Genomic DNA, 16,063 nt, shown 5'->3' with positions numbered 1-16,063 from the left:
AGTCAAATTGCAAGGCCAGTTGTGATAGAGCAATTGATAAATTACTCCATTCTGATTTACAAATCCTAAAATGCCTCTTTGTGCAAATTGCCATGTGTGGCTTGCTGATGCAGTGAAGCTTGTAAGAAATCCCTTGACTCTCAGAATCCCCAGAATTGGAACTTTCTGAAATTAATGTAGAACTATTTTACCCATTCCCCTTTCCTCCATTGTCCCTTTTTGGCCTTGACCTACCCCCCCCCCCCCCCACCTCTCTTCACCCTTTCCCAATTGAAGCATCCTCACTACTGCCAACTGAAATTGGTTCATTTCTCGCAGGCCTGTGATCAAACTGGGACCTTTCTGATCAGTCCAATTCTAGACCAGCACAATGTAGTATTTCTTACGCTTTTTAAAGTACAACAGAACAGACACCATGTTTACCATTTTTAGTGCCACTGAGCCCGTGGAGCAGCCCTGAAAATTGAATTTTCAGTCATTTAAAAAAACAAAAAATGTATTCTGCTTCTGGTATTTATTTTTTTAATGTAATCTCTTTTCAAGGTACTGCAGTGGGTGTTGTTATCTACACAGGCAAAGAGATGAGGAGTGTTATGAATACCTCTAACCCAAAGAACAAGGTACAGTTTGAAAATCTTAGGCTAGAAAACAATGAGCAATAAATCTCATAATTCTCACAAGTTGTAAAGATAATACATTTTTTTAAATTCCCCATGATATTTATTTTTAGTGAAATTGTACTTTATATACATTTTAGATGTTTCAACAAATAATTAACACCGGAAATCTCCATTTGTTTTGACGATGTCTAAATTCCAGGATTTAGAAAAGTTTTCACAGCATTTATGCAAAAGTTGTACAAATTCTATCTTGAAAGGAGTGAGAATTCCAATATCTTTGCTGAACCTATAGGATGTGTAAGTACTTAAAGAACGAAGTATACACTTCGATGTCTACTGTCTAAAGACGTCAATTAAATTTTAAAATAAAAATTCTGGCTGAATGTTTCGGGTTATGTCGGAGCTGTCGGGGATATTCCTGGTCCCAGAGAAGTCTGCGACTGGATTGGTAAGAAATCCCATTTGATGTCTCACGGGTTCCAGCTGCTGGGTGAACACATTCCACAAGGTAATTGAGCAATGCCATGGGAGAGGTACTATTTTTTTAAATTAATATGCTGTGCACCAGGATAGATGAAAATTTGTGGACTTGGGTTCAAATTCACGATCGAGTGAGGGAATCAAAATTTCCTCTGTCTGCTAGCTGTAAGGGTCCTATTGGGAGAATGAGGTTTGGGCAGCCCAAACCAATTCCTAGTGGGGATAGGCCTAACTTTGCACAAATTGGTCATTTCATGCAGAGAGGGCACACAATGTCAAAAATTGAAAAATTATCACACTGGTGTAGTAGGGTTGCTGTTCTGAGGTTGAGGCTAAGGTGTATTCTGGGAGCAGAGTAGAGGGAACTTCACTCTGGCTGGCTGTGCTATGCGTGATCTTGGAAGTTCTTGATTTTGCCATCGAGTGCTTGAAGCAGGCAGCAACTCATTCCTCAGTATTAATATCCTCCAGCCTGTTGAGCACAGAATTGTTTTTAATGATCCATAACTAGCCAGTTATAAGTTTGGAATTGATGGCTACAGATTACTTGGCAGCTCTAGGTTGAGAAAATTGGATTCAACCAGCTTTTAATATGGTTGACCTGCTTGTGAATAGCACATATCCACTTAGGAAACCATGGGTTCCTATCATGCAAACTAAACATTACAAATGCTAAGCAACCATTCCACATTAAAACAATTGTTTGAGGAATTAAACCGCTTATTCTTCATATGGAGTCCTGCTTACTAACTTTTGATGAAGGGCTGCTCCCACACACTCACCACAAGGTGGCAGCAGGGGTAACATCATGTCTGGTCTCCTGAGTGGGAATGAAACCAGGATTAAGATCACCATTCTCTACATAGTCTAAACCTAGACAGGGGCCAGAGCCCAGGGAGCCGAAATTCAGGCCCCGAATAAGGCCCGTTTGCACCTTTTTGCGGCAGCCATGCGGCGGAATCGAGTGGCCGCCGTGTTGCAGTCCAATGGCCACCCCAACCTAAATTCTGGTCAGGGATTTTTCGGCCTGTCCCCAATTCCGCCCTGCTGCTGATGACCGCCGCAAGCGCGTCATCAAAACATGCATCGCTGCTCTCGCTCACCTGCAGGATACACCAAATTCACCCGAAAAAATCCTTGCCCCACATCTCAGTGCCCCCGACAGCTGTCTCTCTGTGTACCTTCTCCTCACTGTGAGCGGCCCGGCAGCGCGGTGGCCCTTCACTTACTGCGGCACTTCCGCCCCCCACTATGACCGACTTCCGGTCCAACGTTAAAAAATATACTGTGCCAAAAATCCACGGAAAGACCGCCTCAATGATCCCGGCGGAAAAAACTTCAAGGAAAAGGTAGGTCCGCCAGCCTTCTGGTGGCCCTGAATTTCAGCCCCCAGAAGCCAACATACAATTTGCATTAAAAAAAATGCACACCATAATCAACTAATCTCCCAGTATCTTTCAGTGACTTGATAGTTTGGTCACAGGCAAGAGAGCCACCACTTATCACAGATGAACATGTCAAATGCTATTTATGTATTTGAATGTACCGTAACATATTTTTCATACATAAAATCCTTATTATGGAGAAAGTTAATTTATGGATATTCATGCAAAGAAATATAGTTTTATTAACTTTTTTTCTTTCTTATAGATGGGGCTGTTTGACCTGGAGGTGAACTGTTTTATGAAGATCCTGTTTGTTGCATTGGTGGTATTGTCTCTTGTGATGGTTTCGTTGCAGCATTTCAGGGGTCGCTGGTATCTCCACTTGTTTCGCTTCTTTCTTCTGTTCTCCCATATAGTTCCAATCAGGTAACTGTCTCAATTGAATTTGGTCCGTTTCTCTCTGCCATGAGCAACTTTTCTTAAGTCTTTTGTTTCCAATTTCTTCTTTAGGCAATCCATCCAATCAATTTAACTTCTAGATATATCCCCCAATTTGGTGGTATCTGCAAATTTTTACACCATATTGCTAATTGCTGAGTTTAAATCATTTATGCACATGGTGAACAACAATGGTCTCGGCATGGATCCCTGCAGGGCACCATTCCTACTACACCAAGCGTAGACAAGGGCAATGCAATGGATGTGGATTTTGAGAATGCCTTTGCAATGCACAAGTAACTTATGACAAAGGTTAGGACATACAGTGTCAGGAGCCAGATAACAGAATGGTTTGAAACTGAAGACAGTGCAGAAAAGATTTACAAGGATGTTACCAGGATTGAGAGGATGCATTTATCAACAAAGATTGAACAGGGGATTAAACCTAGGTCCTTCAAAAATTTTCTCTGGAAAAGAGAAGACCTGATTGAGATATTTAAAGTTATGGAAGTGTTCGATAAGGTGGAGGTGGAGAAATGGGTTTCACTTGTGGATAAGCCGAGAAAAAGAGGACACAAATATAAAATAGCCATTAATAGCTTTAATAAAGAATTTTGGAGAAATGTATTTACACAGAATGGTGAGAATGTGGAACTTGCTTCCACATGGAGTGTTTGAAGCATAAAGCATTGATGCATTTAAGGGGAGGCTTGATGAACTCATGAGAGAGAAAGGCATTGCTGGATAAGGGGACAGGGTGGGGGTGCGGTCATTGCAGTGGGAGGAGGCTCGTGTGGAGCATAGACTAGTTGGGCAGAGTGGACCATTTCTGTGCTGTAGATTCTATGTAAGAACATAAGAATTGGGAGCAGGAGTAGGCCATATGACCCCTCGAGCTTGCTCCGCCATTCAATAAGATCATGTCTGATTCTCGACCTCAACTCCACTTCCCCACCCTATCTCCATATTCTTTGATTCCCCTAGAATCCAAAAATCTATCTATCTCAGCCTTGAATAAACTCAATGATTTACTATCCACAGCCCTTTATGGTAGAGAATTCCAAAGATTCACAACCTTATGAGTAAAGAAATTCCTCCTCATCTCAGTCTTAAATGTCCAGCCCCTTATCTTGAGACTATGCCCCCTAGTTCTAGACTCTCCCGCCAGAGAAAACAGCCTCTCAGCATCTACACAGTCAACCCTCTGAATCTTATGTTTCAATGAGATCACCTCTCATTCTTGTAAACTCCAGAGAATATAGACTCAATCTCGCCTCATAGGACAACCCTCTCAATGCAGGGACAATTCTTGTAAATCTTTGTTGCACCACCTCCAAGGAAACTATGTCCTTCGTTAAGGACACCAAAACTGTTCACAGTACTCCAGGTGTGGTTTCACCAAAGCCCTGTACAATTGTTACTCTTGTACTCCAACCCCCTTGTAATAAAGGCTTCTACATAGTGCCTAGCAGTCAACTCACAGCTGGAAATCTTATTCAAAGCTCACAATGGTGGCTGCAGAAGTGTTTTCTCTTCTGGGGTTGGAGGCTAAAAAACATTCTTGAGGCTGCAACATGTTCTGTTCTACAGCGTTGCCATTCCTTATCTTCATATACCTCAAGAATAACTGAGAATTAAGAAAGGAAACTAACTGATTTTGGACCTTCTGTATTTATTTTTCTTTCTCAGTCTTTTTCTGCTTCTCTCATGCAGTAGTTGACTCTGGGAATAGTTCGCCCCTCCCCTCCCCAGTATCTTGCAAAATGCCACATTATTTATGTGTGTACCTTGGCGGTGAGTGATGGCTGTCTTATTTTTCATGGAAAAATTATGTTTCATGAATCAGTTAAAAGTTTTTTGAGGTTGTAACTCACAGAAAAGATAAGGAGAACCAGCGGATGTGGTGTATTTGGATTTTCAGAAGGCATTCAATAAGGTGCCACACAGAGGTTATTAAACAAAATTAGGGCTCATGGGATTGGGGGTAATATACAGCATGGATTGAGGATTGGTTAACGGACAGAAAACCGAGAGTAGGAATAAACGGGTCATTTTCAGGTTGGCGGACTGTTACTAGTGGGGTACCGCAAAGATCAGAGCTTGGGTCTCATCTATTCACAATCTACATCAATGATTTGGATGAGGGAACCAAATATAATCTATCCAAGTTTGCTTATGTTACAAAGCTAGGTGGGAATACAAGTTGTGAGGAGGATGCAAAGAGACTTCAAGGGGATTTAGACAGGCTAAGTGAGTGGGCAAGAACATGGCAAATGGAATATAATGTGGAGAAATGTGAAGTTATCCACATTGGTAGGAAAAATAGAAAAGCAGAGTATTTTTAAATTGTGAGAGATTGGGAAATGTGGTGTTCAGAGGGACCTGGGTGTCCTTGTATACGAATCACTGCAAGTTAACATGCAGGTACGGCAAGCAATTTGGAAAGCAAATGGTAGGTTGGCCTTTATTACAAGAGGATTAGAGTATAAGAGTAAAGACGTCATTGCAATTATATAGGGCCCTGGTGAGACCACATCTGGAGTACTGTGTACAGTTTTGGTCTCCTTATCGAAGGAAGAATATACTTACCATAAAGGGACTGCAATAAAGGTTCACCAGGCTGATTCCTGGGATGGGCGGGGGGATTGTCCTATGAGGAGAGATTGAGTAGACTATGCCTACACTATATTCTCTGGAGTTTAAAAGGACATAGACAGGCTGGTGGAATGGGCTGATGTGGCGGATGAAATATATCGCAGAAGTGTGCAAAGTGATATATTTTGGTCAAAAAAATGAGGAGAGGAAATATAAACTAAAGAGTACAATCCTAAAAGGGGTGCAGGAACAGAGAGACCTCTGGTTTATGTGCACAAATCGTTGAAGGTGGCAGGGCTGGTTGAGAAAGCAGTTGAAAAAGCTTACAGGATCCTGGGCATAAATAGAGATATATAATACAAAAGCGTGGATATTATGATGAACCTGTATAAAACACTGAATCGGCCTCAACTGGAACATTGTGTCCAATTCTGGGCTCCGCACTTTAGGAAGGATGTGAAGGCCTTAGAGAAGGTGTAGAAAAGATTTACGAGAATGATTCCAGGGATGAGGGACTTTAGTTATGTGGATAGACTGGAGAAGTTAGGGTTGTTCTCCTTAGAGCAGAGAAGATTGAGAGGTGCTCAAAATAATGAGGGGTGTCGATAGAGAGAAACTGTTCCTATTGGCAGAAGGCTCAAGAACCAGATTTAAGATGATTGGCAAAAAAACCAAAGGCAACATAAGAAAAAATTTTTTTACACAGCGAGCGGTTTGGATCTGGAATGCATTGCCTGAAAGAGTGGTGGAGGGAGACCTCAATCACTGCTTTCAAAAGGAAGTTGGATAAGTATCTGAAGGAAAAAAATTGCAGAGCTACGGGAAAGGGAGGCGGAATGGGACTAGCTGAGGTGCTTATGCAGAGAGCCGGTACGGGCTCGACGGGCTGAATGGTCTTCCATGCTGTAACCATTCTATGATTCTATAATGAGAGGTGATCTCTTTGAAACATACAAAATTCTTACAGGGCTTGACAGGGTAGGTGCATGGAGGATATTTCCACTGGCTGAGGAGTCTGGAACCAGGGGTCATAGTCTCAGAATAAAGGGTCGGCCATTTGAGAGGAGAATCATCTTCACTCAGAGGGTGGTAAATCTTTGGAATTCTCTACTCCAGAGGGCTGTGGAGGCTGTCGTTGAGTATGCTGCGTGCAGTTTTAGTTTCCATATTTACGAAAGGATAAATACTTCCTTTGGAGGAAGAGAAGGGGTGGGGAGAGGGAAAAGGGGAGGGAAGAGGAGGAGGAGGGGGGAGAGAGGACAGAGGAGGGGGGGGAGGAGAGGAGAGAAGAGGAGGAGGAGAGGAGAGAAGAGGGGGAGAGGAGGAGGGGAGGGAGGAGAGGAGAGAGGAGGGGAGGGAGGAGAGGAGGATGGGGCGGAGGAGAGGAGAGGGGAGGAGAGCAGGAGGGAGAGTGGGGGAGGAGGAGGGGAGAGGGGAGAGGAGATGGACGGATGGAGGGAGGGGGGTGGGGGGGGGAGAGGAGACAGAGGGGGAGAGGAGAGGGAGGAGGCTGAACGGGCCCGGCGGACTTGAAGAAGCCGGGCCTAAGACCTCGGGCGGGGCCCGCCCCCAGCAAGATGCCGGGCAGGAGGGCCTCGCTGAAGGAAGAGGGAGCGGAGTGGACCGGAGTTAAAGGTAGGTCGCCGGGGGAAGCCGGAGCTGGCGGGGGGGGGTCGTCGGAAGCGTGGGTGGGGGGCGGGGAGGGGGTCGTCGGAGCGGGAGCTGGCGGGGGGGAGGGAGGTCGTCGAAGCGGGAGCAAGGGGGGGGTGGTCGTCGGAGCGGGAGCTGGGGGGGTGTGGGGGTTGTCTGAGCGGAAGCTGGGCGGGGGGGAGCGGAGTGGGATCTTGCGGTGAGGGGGGGGGAGGGGTTGAGAGAGCCAGCTGAACAGGGGAGGAAGCTGGAGCCAGAGCAGGAGCTGAAGGGAGGTGCAGCCTGATCCTCGCAACCCCAGTGAGCCAGGGCTAGGGGCTGCGTGCTTTGGGCCCCTCCCACACAGTTTCGGGCACCTGGAGCTACTGCACATGCGCGCCCACTGTAGCGTGCCTGTGCAGAGGTCCCGGCACTGATTTCAGTGCAGGGACCTGGCTCTGCCACCCACAACTCGTGCTGTGCTGCGCCGAGCTCCAAAGGACCTGCAGGGAGCCGAAGAATCTGCAGGTATTTTTTAGGCGCACTTTCAGGCGCGAAAAACGGGCGTCCAGGTCGGGGCTGTGCCGTTCTAGGCGTGGCCCGAAATTTGGGCCCTATGAGGGGGCTTGACAAGGTGGATGCAGAGAGGATGTTTCCACTGATGGGGGCGACTAGAACTAGAGGACATGATCTTAGAATAAAGGGCCGCCCATTTAAAACAAATGATGAGAATTTTTTTCTCTGAGGGTTGTAAACCTGTGGAATTCACTGCCTCAGAGAACTGTAGAAGCTGGGACAGTTAATAAATTTAAGACAGAAATAGTCAGTTTCTTAAATGACAAGGGGACAAGGGGTTATGGGGAGCAGGCGGGGAAGTGGAACTGAGTTCATGATCAGATCAACCATGATCTTATTGAATGGCGGAGCAGGCTCGAGGGGCTGTATGGCCGACTCCTGCTCCTATTTCTTTTGTTCTTCTGTTCAATAGATTTTTGGATCTTTAGGGAATCAAGAGATATGGGGATAATGCAAGAAAGTGAAGTTCAAGCAGATCAGCCATGATCTTACTGAATGGAGAAGCAGGCTCGAGGGGCCGAATGGCCTACTCCTGCTCCTATTTCTTATGTGCATTACTAGCAGGGATTAAAATACAGCTTCTAACTGATTTGAGCATCCCAAACCCAGCTGCTTTAATTGTCGTACTGCCAACTGAAATCAGCTGTCCTAGCACAGACCACAGTATGAACCCAGGACCTTACGCTCAGTTATTCATTGGACAAACTTGCTGAGCTATCATGGGAGCTCTATATTTGTTTTAAGAGTGAAACCCGAAGTTTCCAGCACGGATGGGCCTCATTCCTCATACAAAGACTGATTCACAATTTACTCTGTTGTGTCTGTCCTTGCACAGGATGTAAATAGGGGAATGGAGGATGGGTTAAGGCAGCATTTTTTGTAAGGTTTTTGCTAATAACTTGTTAGTGGCTGGTTAGGATTTGCAGTTCTATGCTAATAAACTAATCTTGGTAGGGCAACATCTTTGATTTTACATCTTAATATTTATGGATATTTTCATTTTATCTAAATACACCTATCAAAACATTTAGTAACATCTACAATAACATTTATATGTAAACTAATTTTTAGTGTCCTCAATATTATTTTCACACACACACACACACACACACCTGCCCATCCCAGCTGAGAAACATGTTTTAGGATGCAAAGACTTGCTGGTAGGATTTATATAACGAACAAAAACTATGGTTCAACTGATGGCTCACTGAGTTTATCCAGCGGAGCCATACAGACCTGAAAGGACCTAGGTTCAATCCCCCCTGCTCTGTGTTGAATTAGCTGATCTTTGCAAGGGTGAAATTTGAGGTGCTGTAATTAGCATTAATGACATCAGATTGAGGGGGAGGCGGCCGGGGTGGGGGGAAATGGTCAGGAATTCTGCTGCTTGACAGTATTCAACAACCCCTATTGAAAATTTATTTGGGTTGTAATGCCCCATGGAATTGAATAGCTGTCTGACACTCACCAGAACAAGGCTCATACACGAATAAAAGTCTATTTGGGTGAGTTACCTGAACTGTGCACCATGTTCGTGCCTTTGAAGAGCAGAAGGGATAAAATTGGAGACAAAAAGAAAAGAAAAATAATGCTTCCATTTGCATTTTGTAGTAACATTAGTTCTACCAGATCTGTTGATTATAAATTGGAAACCATGCCAAATATTGTTCTACCACTTCTGTATTGAAACTCGTGTAATACTTTACATTTGCAGCCCAAAATATAATTGGTCAAATCATAATTCAGTTATCCAAAGAAATCTTCATGTGTTCAGTACACTCAGCCAGGACTTAATCATTTACATGGGTAAATGTGTTAAGAACATAGGAACAGAAGTAGGCCATTCAGCACCTCGAGCCTGTTCCGCCATTTGGGCCATATCCCTTAATACTTTGGTTAACAGAAAGCTACCAATCTCCAATTTAAAATTAACAATTGATCTCGCATCAATTGCCGTTTGCAGAAGAGAGTTCCATACTTCTACCACCCTTTGTGTGTGAAGTGTTTCCTAATTTCACTCCTGAAAGGTCTGGCTCTAATTTTTAAACTATGCTCCTAGTCCTAGACTCTCCAACCAGCGGGAATAGTTTCCCTCTATCTACCCTATCTGTTCCCCTTAATATCTTGAAAACTTCCATCAGATCATCCCTTAACCTAAATTCTAGGGAATACAACCCTAATTTGTATAATATCTCCTCATCACTTAACCCTTGAAGTCCGGATATCATTTTAGTTCACCTACGCTGCACTCCTTCCAACGCTAATATATCCTGCCGAAGGTGTGGGACCCAGAACTGCTCACAGTCCTCCAGGTGTGGTCTAACCAGGGTTTTTTTAATAGCTGCCATATAACTTCTACTCCCTCTTATTCTAGTCTTCTAGATATAAAGTCCAGCATCCCATGAGCCTTTTTGATTATTTTCTGTACCTGTTGATGACATTTTAATGATCTATGTACCAGGACCCCCAAGTCTCTTTGGACCTCCACTGTTTTTAGCCTCTCACCATTTAGAAAGTACCCTGTTCTGTCAGTTTTAGGTCCACAGTGGATGACCTCACATTATCCTACATTGAAATCCATTTGCCACAGTTTTGTCCATTCACTTAATCTGTCAATATCCCTTTGTAATTTTATACTTCCATCTACAATGGCACTTATCTTTGTGTCATCGGCAAATTTTGATATATGACTTTCTATGACATCATCTAAGTTATTAATAAATTCTGTGAATAGTTGAGGCCCCGACACAGATCCCTGCGGGACACCATTAGTCACCTCCTGTCAATTAGAGTACCAGCCCATTATCCCTGTCTCCTGCTGCTCAGCCAATTTCCTAATCATTTCCTGTTGAGGTCTGTTTTCTTATTTATGTTTGTTTTTTCTGATCCATACAGTATACGCGTCAATCTGGACATGGGAAAGATGGTCTACAGCTTGATGATTCGGAGAGACTCTAAAATTCCCGGCACAGTGGTACGGGCCAGCACCATTCCAGAGCAGCTTGGGAGAATTTCTTATGTACTAACAGACAAGACAGGTAATGGTTATGTGTTGGGATTCCGTGTGGATATCCATCTGAGGGCAGGTTCAAGGTTCTTAAGGCCATGGAGAGGGTGCAGAAGAGGTTCACTAAGATGATACAAAGAATAAGAGGCTTTAGTTATAAGCAGAGATGCAAAAAGCTGGGGTTCTTCATGAGAACAAAGACGATTACGAAAAGATTGATGATGTTCAAAATTATGAGGCTTTGATAAAGTAAACTTGGAAAAACTTCCATTTTCATTGGTCAGTGAGTCAGCAACTAAAGGGCATAACATTAAGATCATTGCCAAAAGAATAAAGGGAGTTTAGAAGATTTGTTTTACAGAGGGAAGATATGGAATGCTATATCAGAAATAGTAGGGGAAGCAGAATCCGAAATAGCTTTTAAAAGGAAAGTGGATGAATATTTGAAAAACAGATTTAAAAGGATCTGGGGAATGGGATTAAATAGATAGCTCTTTTAGAGAACCGGCACCGGCATGATGGGCCAAATGACCTCCTCATGTGCTGTAAAATTGTATGACTTATGAATCATTCTGAGCATTCGTGTTGTAACACAGCACCCTGTGGCACCCTTGCATCTTTCCAATAATAAGCTGTCTGTCTCTGAAGAAGTATAAAGCCGTTTTGCATAAAATCTGAGATAAAATAAACACAGATGACTGAGTAATCCCCCGAGGAAGTTAGAAATTTAATAAAGTTTTTCTGTTGCGGTTCTTTAAATCACTCTTGCCTTCCTCCTTCGGGCACCGTTTTTAGTTTGTGAGCACTAGACCAAAATATTATTGCAGGCTTGAATTTTGTTATTTTAAAGATGCAGAATTTCTCTCTTTTTGTTCCTGGACTCTTTTTATAGCCCTCCATGGAAAACGAATGAAAGAATAGATCACTGTCTTTAATTTTGATCTTAGGAGAACGAGTGAGTGAGAAATGGAATATGGTGTTCTGTGCCTTCCCTTTTTGAGAGGATATAGTCTCTGGTCAGTTCTTGTGCAGTTGGAAAAAATCTGCTCCTTCCCAAATCTTCTGCTGGCAAATCAGGAGAGGACATATGCACTGAATGGTAAAGCTTTAACAGGAGTGGAGGCACACTGAGATTTAGGGATTCAGATATACTAGTCTTTAAAAGTAGAAGGATAAGTTGATAAAGCTGTATATAAAAATAAAACACTCACACATAGGCTGCTAGGTTTTATAAAGTGGGCATAGAGTATAAAAGTAAAGATGTAATGCTAAACCTCGCCAAATCATTGGTTTGGTCAGAATATTTTGTTCAGTTTGGGTTGTCTTCCATTAGCAAGGGATGCTAAGACAGTTCACTAAGATGATACCAGGGATGAGGCTCTCTGAAATAACTGTATTCTGTTGTTTTGGGATACTGGCAGGTTGAGCGATTGTTGATTCCGAGATACCACCTTCTTGTAAAGCAGTCAAATAGTTTGTTGATGGACTGCCCTTGAGTGTCCCCAAGAAGATGTAGTAGAAACTGTACTGATAGATATGAATCTATTTAGCCTAATCCCAAGCCAACTGGATCTTCAATGCATTTGGCATGTGAATAATTTCCTGGAGAGTGGGTGCTTCAGAGTTTCCTAAAGCTGATTGGGGAGTCGGTCAAACGTTTGATTGGAGAGTTTCTTTTTCTATAGATTTGATTTAACAAAGTCCTGCAATTGCTGTTTTTTGACCTGCCAGCTGCTAACCTGTTGTGTTCAGGTATTGACACTCAGGCCAGCCCAGACAGCTGCCTCCGGGTCTTCCATTAATAATCTTGATGCTACCTGGGCCTCCCGGCTGGCCCTCCTGCGGCAACTCGACACGACCTGGGCCTCCCGGCTGGCCCTCCTGCGGCAACTCGACACGACCTGGGCCTCCTGGCTGGCCCTCCTGCGGCAACTCGACACAACCTGGGCCTCCCGGCTGGACCTCCTGCGGCAACTCGACACGACCTGGGCCTCCTGGCTGGCCCTCCTGCGGCAACTCGACACAACCTGGGCCTCCCGGCTGGACCTCCTGCGGCAACTCGACACGACCTGGGCCTCCCGGCTGGATCTCCTGCGGCGACTGGCTGTTGGGCCTCCACCCCCCGCCCCGCATCTGGACCTCTCCTTCCCCACTGACTGTCTGGTCTCCTCTCCTCCTCCAGCATGTGGTGAGTACAATGGCTGTGACCCCCACCCCTGCCACCTCCCACTCTGAACCCCAGTGCACCACTGGCCCCCCCAATGCCTGCCCCCAACCAAGCCTTGGACCACCTATCACCAAGGGCACTACCCAGCGCCGAACTTGCGGCCAACATCTCGCCAAAGGCAACTAGGCCCATACAGCAGTGCCTGGTCTCTAGTCATCTTGGACCCCCTTGCCACTGGACTAAGATCTTGCTCAGCTAAGCCTGTGCAGTAGCCGGTGTGCAACGACCACCCCACATTAAAAGAAATCACACACAGGCATCTTCCACTCTGTTAATATGAAGTTTGGGACCTGGAACGTCGGGGCCCTCATGGACAACCCCAACAGCGACAGACCGGAACGCCGCACCGCCATAGTTACCTGGGAACTTGAGACACTTTGATATCGACATCGCCGCCCTAAGCGAGACCCGGCGGGCAGGGGAAGGCCAGCTCAAGGAACAAGTTGGAGGTTACACCTTCTTCTGGAAAGGAAAACCAGAGGCAGAACGCCGCCTTCACGGAGTCGGCTTCGCCATCAAAAACGAGCTGGTTGACCGCCTTAAAGACCCCCTGCGGGACTAACGAACGCCTCATGACGCTTCAACTAACCCTATCTCGGAACCAATGCGCCACAGTCATCAGTGCTTACGCCCCAACAATCGATGCAACAGATGAGGCCAAAGAGGCTTTTTACTCCAACCTCAAAATCCCTGACCTGCATTTCTGCGGGCGACAAACTGATCCTCCTCGGCGACTTCAAACCCAGGGTCGGCAAGGACACACGCCTCTGGGGAGGCGTGATTGGCAGAGATGGGGTAGGGAAAGCCAACTCCAGCAGTAGCCTACGCCTGACAACTAGAGCAGGAACTTGTCATCACCGACACCCTGTTCCGCCAGAGGGACAAATACAAGGCATCATAGCAACACCCTCGCTCCAAACACTGGCACCTGCTTGACTATGTCATCGTCCGAGCCAGGGATCGCAAGGATGTGCGCAACACCCGTGCCATGACAGGAGCTGACGACTGCTGGACGGACCACCGCCTAATCCGATCCATCATTGACATCAACATAGCCCCAAAGCGAAGAGGGCAGCAGAAGCAGTGTCACAAAAAAGTCAATGCCAGGGCATTTAAGGACCCAGCTAAGAGAGCCCTTTACAGTCAGCACCTCCCAGCAACCTGGCGTGCCTTGATGACCCCAAAACACAGAATGTCCACATTGCTTCGTCTGCCCTCCAGGCCTCCATAACAATGCCTGCAAAGAGACACTTGGTCACTCAACCAGGAAACACCAGGATTGGTTTGATGAGAATGACGAGGAGATCCAAGAGCTAATAGATCGCAAGCGCAGGTAATTTCTGAGCCTTAAACAGCAATCCAACTCGGGAGCAGCAAAGCAGCATTACAGACGGTTAAAGGCTAAGGTCCAACAAAAAACCCGGGACCTAAAGAACAGATGGTGGATAGAGAAAGCATAGGAGATACAGCAGCTGGCCGACAACCATGATGTGCGAGGATTCTTCATCGCAGTCAAGGCCACCTATGGTCCAAACACCCAAGGCCCCACCCCACTGCTGGCCAAGAACTGGGAAACGCTCATCAAGGACACCAAGGCAGTCAGGGCCCGCTGGAAGGAGCACTTCGAAGATCTCCTCAATCGAGACTCTGTCTTTGACTCGAGTGTTCTCGACTCCATTCTGCAGCATGCTACCCGCCACCACCTCAATGAGACCCCAACACTGCACGAGATAGAAAAAGCCATAAGACAGCTAAAAAGCAACAAGGCTATGGGAGCGGATGGAATCCCTGCTGAAGCACTGACGTATGGGGGCGAGGCACTGCTGGCACGAATACACGAGCTCATCTCTCTCATCTGGAGTGAGGAGAGAATGCTGGGAGATCTCAGATGCAGTGATTGTGGCCATCTTTAAAAAAGGAGACAAGTCCGACTGCGGCAACTACAGAGGAATCTCCCTGCTATCAGCCACTGGGAAAGTCGTCGCTCGAGCCCTCCTCAACCGTCTTCTCCCTGTGGCTGAGGAGCTTCTCCCGGAGTCGCAGTGCAGATTTCGTCCCCTCCAGGGCATAATAGACATGTTTTTTTGCAGCGTAACAGCTGCAGGAAAAATGCAGGGAACAGCACCAGCCCTTATTCATGGCTTTCTTTGACCTTACAAAGGCCTTTGACACTGTCAACCGCAAGGGTCTATGGAGCGTCGTCCTCCGTTTCGGATGCCCTCAAAAGTACGTCACCATCCTCCGCCTGCTCTACGACAACATGCAGGCCATGATCCTTGCCATCGGATCCATCACAGACCCAATCTACGTCCGGACCGGGGTCAAACAGGGCTGCGTCATCGCCCTAACCCTCTTCTCAATCTTCCTCGCTGCCATGCTCCACCTCACTGTTGACAAGCTCCCCGCTGGAGTGGAACTAAACTACAGAACCAGTGGGAAGCTGTTCAACCTTTGCCGTCTCCAGGCCAGGTCCAAGACCACTCCAACCTCTGTCGTCGAGCTACAGTACGCGGACGACACCTGCATCTGTGCACACAGAGGCTGAACTCCAGGATATAGTCGACGTATTTACCAAGGCGCACGAAAGCATGGGCCTTACGCTAAACATGCCTAAGACAAAGGTCCTCCGCCAGCCTGTTCTCGTCGCATAGCACTGCCCCCCCGACATCAAGATCCACGGCACGGCCTTGGACAATGTGGACCATTTCCCTTATCTCGGGAGCCCCCTCGAGAGCAGAGCAGACATTGACGACAAGATCCAATACCGCCACCAGTGCAGCCTTCGGTTGCCTTAGGAAAAGAGTGTTTGAAGACCAGGCCCTCAAAACTGCCACCAAACTCATGGTCTACAGGGCTGTAGTAATACCCGCCCTCCTGTATGACTCAGAGAACATGCACATTAGACACCAAGTCGCTGGAGAAATACCATCAACGATGTCGCCGCAAGATCCTACAAATCCCCTGGGAGGACAGGCGCACCAACATTAGCATCCTCATCCAGGCCAACATCCCAGCATTGAAGCACTGACCACGCTCGATCAGCTCCGCTGGGCAGGCCACATCGTTCGCATGCCAGACACGAGACTCCCAAAGCAAGCGTTCTACT

The 16,063-nt window shown here is 46.2% G+C and overlaps 1 protein-coding gene across 2 annotated transcripts in view; it reads left to right on the top strand.

Annotated features, from left to right (window-relative positions):
- LOC139277503 (probable phospholipid-transporting ATPase IIA) overlaps positions 1 to 16,063 on the top strand; it is a 174,355-nt gene that overhangs the window by 67,118 nt on the left and 91,174 nt on the right. For both annotated transcript variants that reach the window (XM_070896037.1, XM_070896036.1), the window contains exons 10-12: positions 544 to 620; positions 2,751 to 2,911; positions 10,619 to 10,761. In XM_070896037.1, coding sequence (XP_070752138.1) covers positions 544 to 620; positions 2,751 to 2,911; positions 10,619 to 10,761 — 381 coding nt within the window. The remainder of the gene's footprint in view (positions 1 to 543; positions 621 to 2,750; positions 2,912 to 10,618; positions 10,762 to 16,063) is intronic.

This window comes from Pristiophorus japonicus, chromosome 12 (assembly GCF_044704955.1).
Source record: "Pristiophorus japonicus isolate sPriJap1 chromosome 12, sPriJap1.hap1, whole genome shotgun sequence".
NCBI classification, from domain to species: Eukaryota; Metazoa; Chordata; class Chondrichthyes; family Pristiophoridae; genus Pristiophorus; species Pristiophorus japonicus.
Note: the sequence above shows the minus strand (reverse complement) of the source record. Positions and strands in the feature narration are given on the sequence as shown.